The following is a 6,530-nucleotide window of genomic DNA, read 5'->3' as shown; positions in this document are numbered from 1 at the left end:
CCCCGCTTTAATGTAATAAAAGCTTCCTTCACAGCGGGAGAAATTTATGCTCGAGATACAGCAACTTCGTCGCTGGCAATTCTTGAGGCCGGCTATGTCAAATAATCCATTTTCTCGGGGCTGCGCATGGGAGCAGTGGCAGCCCGGCCGCCCGGCGCACACAGGAGGCAGTGCTTCTCGCATACGACTTCAGCGTGAGTTTTATATATACATTTTATTTTTTTTCCACGCGAAAAATGCTGGCATTTATTCCTACAACCTAAATCAGTGCCCCTAAACCAGTTCCAGGGAAAGAGATCCCGTGGCAGCAACCGGTCAGTCCCTGCAGACGAGTCACCGCTGTGCCCCTCAGAAAGAAAAAATCCAGACAAAAGCGTATGCTGTATATTTTTACTCCCATGAAATAAAACACATTTGTCATGTTCGCTGAAAAGGAAAACAAGAATATTGTACGAAATGTTATACACAGGGCATGTTTTACATTGCAATATCAGAAACATCATTGCATCCACCAGAGGTACTATTCTAAAACTGATATTCACACAATGTTTTTTTTTTGTTTGTTTTTAATAATTATATGTTAGAAACATACAGTGCCGCATTTAGTATATACATTCCCTTGCTCGCAAGCGAAAAAAATCCTAATCGCTTCTGTGTAACATGCTTTATTTTAAAGCCTAACCTTTTAAAAACACTGTTGTGATATTACTAACAACTGCTTTTATAAAATTAATTTGACATTTCGATATATATACATCCTTTCAGTCATTTTTATGTTAACAATGCTAAACTTAAAAAATAACAAGCTTATAGTAACATTAAAATGTCATATCATATCCAGTCAAACATTTGTCCATATATATATATATATATATGTCCTTGTAACTGCTGAAATACTCTTAGCGAAAGATCTCAGAATCTGTAGGAGGTCCTTTGAAAACAAAGGAACTATCTTATTTCAGTGGTTTCCTTTTTTTTTTTTTTCCCCCCCCCCCCCCCCCCCTCTTTTTTTCCCTCTGTTTTCTCCTCCTTTCTCCCGCTCTCCAGTGCCCATCACTTTCTAGCGCGTTTCTCAGTCTCTGGGGGGTTTGGGGAGGGATTCCCATGCAGTGTTTTGTGCTGCTGCGTCTCACACGGGTCTGTCCACGGCGTACTGGCACGCACTCAGGTTGGAAGCGGGGTTCTGCACGCTGGCGTAGCCAAAACTGGAGTGCTGCTTGGCTTTAAGTCTCAGACTCGCCAAGCTCGAGTTACATGTGTCCCTATAAACGTACGGAGGTGTCGGAGGAGCATAAGGACAGGCTGGCGTTGGCACGGCAGAATTCAGGGAGGGGTTGCTTAAGTTGTTCAAGTTATTCAGGCTGTTGAGGCTGGAGCCGGGGACCCCGGTGACCGCCGAGGGTACCATGCTTGAAGACATACTCATGGAGGAGATGGAGTTTGGAGGGGAGAACATGCTCTGAGAAGACAGAGGGTTGACATTCATGGAGTTGAAGAAGGGAAAGCTTTTGGTGGAGAGGGAGGCGGAGGTCAGGCCCTTGGCCGCCCAATTGTTGTAGGAGTAGCCGGGGTACATGTCGTCGTAGGGCTGCATCAAGCCGTTAAACTGGGGGCCGAAGCCGTTTTTGCACAGCTCGGCTTGCTGGTTCCTTTCTCTCTTTCTCCATTTGGCTCGGCGGTTCTTGAACCAAACCTTTGGAAACGAGGGGAGAGGGAAGGGAGATGCGAGACGCGGGTTAGTGGGGAACCATCACCAACCAGCACAGCCCGGGCCGCGTCCCCGCGTCTCCGTGCCCTACAGACACGCAGGTGGCCGTGGGCTTCTCCTCCTCCTCCTCCTCTTCCTCCACGGAGCCCGGTATCGCTGCCCCGGCCCCGAGCATCCCCGCACCCGGGGCCGCCGGACACGGCCGGGCCCCGCGCTCCGCGCCGCGTCCTTCTCTGCTCCTTAGCTCTTTGTTCGTTTCTCTCTCTCTCTCTTTTTTTTTTTTTTTTTTTTTTCCTCCGTCCTTGGCTTATTCCAAACTGCAGTCGTCCAGGGGAAACACAAAAAGTGCAAAAGCGAGGGCAAAACGCCTGGAAAGCGGCGGAATTTTAAGGCAATGTTTCCTATTACGGGGAGGGATAGGGAAGCCAGCAACTAATAAATCGTTGCTTCAGTTTGTTAAAGCTACAAGTTCCTCCTGAGAGAAAGCTTCCAGAGCCGAAAACCACTTCTAAACAAACTTGTTCGACTGCTCTTTGGCAAAATGAAAAAAAAAAAGGGGGGGAAAAATAAAAAAAAAAAAGGAGAAGAAGAAAATCGTCTTTTAACAACGTGCTATGGAAGATCTAAGGGACCCTCCCCGCAGACAATGGGGGAAACGTGCCCTTTCCAATCCACATCTGGGTGTCTGATCCGTCGGGCAGCCGCCGGCAGCAGCCTCGCTGTGTGTATTGGAGCCCCCCCGGGTGTTTACACGAGCCCCCCCTGGCCGGGGGGGGGGATCCCCAGGCGGGCCGGGGCTGCCCGGAGCCGACAACCCCCGGTGCCTGTCCTGCAGCCCTGCTCCAAGCGGAGAGAAGGACTGAGGTGGGATTTCCGAAAATCTGTGGGTTCGGCCATTTTTTTAAAAAAATATATTATTTTAATATATTTTTTTCCTCTTCCCCTCAGCGTTTGCACGCGGGCAGGATCTGGCCTGGGGATCTGTGTAGCGCGGCGCTGGGTCCCATAAATCTCGGAGGGGGGAAAGGGCGGCGAGGCGCTCGTCGAATTGTGAAACCAACCGCGGGAGCAAACGCAAGGAAGGGCACGTCGGGAGCGCCTCCGAGTGAAGCGAAAGCCCTTGTGTATTTTACATCTTTTTCTCATTAGAGGCAGCGCAGGTTGCAGCCTGTTCCAAGTCGCTTTCTTGGCTAATGTTTTCATTAGGGTTTCGATCAAAAGGAGCAGGACGCAGCGCACGGCGAGGGCGAAACGTGCAGCGAGCCGGAGTCCAGAGAGAGAGAGAAAGATCCCAATCTGTCTCGCCTTAACAGAAACGTCCCACTCCGCGCTGCATTTGTGCAAAGGCTCTGAAGCTGGCGTACTACCCGAAATCGAAAGCAGCTGCAAACGTCTCGGCCCCCTCCCCTTCGCCCCCCCGACCCCCGCCGGCCGGAGCCGGGGACTCACCCTAACCCTGGCCTCGGTGAGGTTGGTCCAGACGGCGATCTCCTCCCGGGTGGACATGTCCGGGTAGCGATTCCGCTGGAAGGTGGCCTCCAGCTCCTGCAGCTGCTGGCTGGTGAAGTGAGTCCGCTGCCGCCGCTGCCTCTTCTTCTTGGAGGGGTCCTCGGGCCCCGCATCCTCGCTTTTGCTCTGCTGGCTCTTCTCTTTCTCTGCAAGGGGGACAAGAAGGAGAAGGGGGGGGTGTAGAAAAAAACGACGGAACCAAATCGAGCTCACTTCGGCCCCCGAAGCCTCGCCCCGAGAGAGGCTGGGTAATGATTAACCCGCGGGGACGGCCTCCACCGCCGGGCCTTCGCCGCCGGCACCCACGGGTGGGCTCCCCGCGGGGCGCCAGCAGCCGCCGGGGCCGCCCCGTCGCTGGGTGGCTTGCTCGCCCCCCAGCCCCGGTCGCTCGCCCGCCTGAGCCCGCGATGTTCGCCCTTCTGCGGCCGGATTGCTCGCCCGTCTGTGTCCAAATCACTCGTCCTCAACATCCACATTACTCGCCCGTTTGTATTCGCACTACTCGCCCCCGCACCCACCCTACTAGCCTGTCCGAATCCAAATTATTCGCCTCTGCATCCGCACTATTCGCCCGTCTGTATCCACACTACTCATCCTCTACATGGACACTACTCGCCCGTCTATATCCAAATTCTTCGTCTCTTCATCCGCACTACTCACACGTATTTATCCAAATTATTTGCCCTCTGAGTAGAAATTACTTGCCCGTTTGCATCCGCATTACTCGCTTTCTGTATCCAAATTACTCGCCCTCTGCATCCACACTACTCGCCCATTTATATCCAAATCACTCGTCCTTCTGTATCCACATTACTCGCCCATTTGTATCGAAATTACTCGACCGTCTGTATCCACATTACGCCCGTCGGCATCCACATTATTCTCCCATTTGTACCCCAATTACTCGCCTGTCTGCATCCACACTTCTCGACAATTTGTATCCAAATTACTCGCCCGTCTGTATCCACATTACTCTCCCTCTACATGGACACTACTCGCCCGTCTGTACGCATACCACTCTCCCCCCGAATCCAACTCACTCGCCCACCCTATACGTGTCCCCGCCGCCACCCCACACGACGGGGCTTGGAACCGGGGCTCTGCAAAGGGCTCCCGGGCACGGGGCGTCGTCGGGGTCGTGGCCGCTCGGCCCCTCTTACCTGCGGCCTCGGGGCTGGAGGTGTCGGAGATGGTGTGCACCTCCAGCCGGTGCTTGGCGGACTCCAGGGAGGAGCGAGCCTGCCCCGGCGCCAGCGCCGTCGCCATGGCCAGCGCGGGCTGGTGGTGGTGGTGGCAAGTCGACGAAGAGGAGGAGGAGGAGGAAGGTGAGGAGGAGCACAGCTTAGTCCCGGCTCCCAGGCGCTCCAGGCTTAACGGGTCCTTCATGCAGCTCATCGGCGACAGGACGCCGGATTGGGGGGATGACAGGAGGCGGCGTGCGTGCGCTGCGGGGTGTCGGGGGGCAAGGGGGCACCCGTGGCCTCTCGGAGGGCTAGCGGCGGGGCGGCCGGGCGCGGCCGGGAGCCCCCGGTGGCGGCGACGGGGGGTGGGGAGCGTGGGGGGGGGGGGGGCCCCACGGGGGCACGCTAGCGGGGGGCTCCGCTCCTTCGAGAGCCGTCAGGACGCCCCCGCTGCTCCCCGGCCGGCGGCCCCCGTCCCGCCGCGGGGGCTCGGCGGCGCTCGGCGGGGCGCTCGGCGGGGACCCGCGCCGCGCCGCCCCCAGCCCCGCACCGCATCAGCTCAGTCGCTTCCCTCTTGGCCTGACATCTTAAACCGGCGGCGGCCTTCCCCGCTCGGCACGTCACCCGCGCCCGCCCCTCTCCGCCCCTCCGCGGTGCTCCGCGCCCGCCCCGCTCCGCGCCCCGCCCCGCGCCCCGCCTCGCCCGCGCCCCGCCGGGGGGAGCCGGAGCCCCCCCGGGCATCCCCACACCGAGCCCCGAGCCCCTCGGGGGGCTGCCGGCTCCCAGAGCCTGGACCCCTCGTGCACCCCGGTGGGGGATGCGGGGTGAGGAGGGAGAGGCGCTGGACGAGGTGGCCGGGAGGGGGGCGCGGAGGTGGGCGCCCCCGGGTGGGCAGCGCAGCCCCAACCCCGTCCCCGTCCCCATTCCCTGTCCCCATCACCGCACCCGCACCCGCTGTTTTTCCCCTTTCCCTCCCTCCGAGGTCCCCTCCCGGTCGCCGACGTCCCCGGGAGATCCGCATCCTCCCCTTCCCTTCTTACTTATCGCCGAATTAGCCGTATTACTTTTGCGGGGGCTGTTAGTAAAGAAGGTTAAATTAATTTACATTCTGCTCATTATCTGGTGTTTAAATGACGTGTTTTTATCCCTAAGATTTGGCAAAGAATCTCTTCCCTCAGACCCCACAGCGTTTCGACGGAGACAATGCTCTTACATTTGTAGTGGATTTTAATCTGATAAGACTCTAATTTGCTTAAGTCTTTTAAATAGGGGGTTTAAAATGATTCTAGCCGTTTTCTTATTGAATTTCCTCTAATTCCCCCAAGATCATAAAGTATATGTGTAAAGTAAATATTTCCTCCCTTTGCACCGGCAGCAGATGACCTATAACTAAGTCAATATGAATCCGGCTCCGCTCCGCACCAGTTGTTTACCAACCGGATCCCCGTTTCTCCTCAGCCTCCCGCTCCCGCCGTGCTCCCGCACCCAGAGACTCCCCCCCCCCTCCCCTCCCGGGCCCTTCCCCACCGTGTGGGGGCCGTGGGCATCCCCCCGGGCAGGGGGGGAGGCAGGGATGGGGGACCCGGTGCTCCCCTCCCTTTCCTTTCTTTTTTTTTCTTTCTTTTTTTTTTTTTTTGGTGGGGGTGCTGAGATAAGGAGCACAGTCCCCCGGCAGCTTTTGAACGAGCCCGTTTATTTTTCCCTTGTAATCATATAGCTTTAGTTACTCTGGGAAAAGTAACACGGGGCCCCGGCCTCCCCTATGGGAGAAGGGCGAAACTCATCCACCCTGGGCAGGAGGGGAGCCACCCGGCAGCGGTAGTTGTCATGGTGACCATAAATCACGGAAATCCAAAAATACCCACCTATAAGCTCACATGAAGCTTTTATTTCCCGAGTGAAATCATATTTTAAAAGCTGTCAGCCAACCGAAAAACAACCTAATTGTAGTCGCCCAAGTAATATATTAGCGGTAAAGGTTTCAATTAAAACGTCAAAAGTTTTTTTTTTTTTTTTTTTTTTATTTTTTTTTTTTTTTCTCTTGCTGGGCTCAGCTCACCCGCGTACCGACCGGGCCACGCTCGCTTCTATTCTATTCTATTCTATTCTATTCTATTCTATTCTATTCTATT

The 6,530-nt window shown here is 55.6% G+C and overlaps 1 protein-coding gene and 1 long non-coding RNA gene across 4 annotated transcripts in view; one reads left to right on the top strand and one right to left on the bottom strand.

Annotated features, from left to right (window-relative positions):
- LOC118166996 overlaps window positions 1-3,142 on the top strand; it is a 3,969-nt gene extending 827 nt beyond the window's left edge. The window contains exons 2-3 of one of the 2 annotated variants that reach the window (XR_004750861.1): window positions 35-194; window positions 2,657-3,142. This is a non-coding gene — a long non-coding RNA (uncharacterized LOC118166996). Of the gene's footprint in view, window positions 1-34; window positions 195-282; window positions 363-2,656 lie in introns of those variants that run through there. The other variant, XR_004750862.1, reaches the window with a different exon arrangement.
- Window positions 556-6,530, bottom strand: part of PITX2 (paired like homeodomain 2) — an 11,529-nt gene continuing 5,554 nt past the window's right edge. Inside the window, exons 1-3 of one of the 2 annotated variants that reach the window (XM_035326171.1) lie at window positions 4,378-4,972; window positions 3,158-3,363; window positions 556-1,693 (exon numbers count right to left, since the gene is read on the bottom strand). In XM_035326171.1, coding sequence (XP_035182062.1) covers window positions 1,130-1,693; window positions 3,158-3,363; window positions 4,378-4,612 — 1,005 coding nt within the window. In that variant the 5' untranslated portion in view covers window positions 4,613-4,972 and the 3' untranslated portion in view covers window positions 556-1,129. Of the gene's footprint in view, window positions 1,694-3,157; window positions 3,364-4,377; window positions 4,973-6,530 lie in introns of those variants that run through there. The other variant, XM_035326172.1, reaches the window with a different exon arrangement.

The sequence above is a fragment of the Oxyura jamaicensis genome, chromosome 4 (genome assembly GCF_011077185.1).
Source record: "Oxyura jamaicensis isolate SHBP4307 breed ruddy duck chromosome 4, BPBGC_Ojam_1.0, whole genome shotgun sequence".
Classification (NCBI taxonomy): Eukaryota; Metazoa; Chordata; class Aves; order Anseriformes; family Anatidae; genus Oxyura; species Oxyura jamaicensis.
The sequence above is the reverse complement of the archived record's forward strand: the minus strand, read 5'-3'. Positions and strand labels throughout refer to the sequence as shown.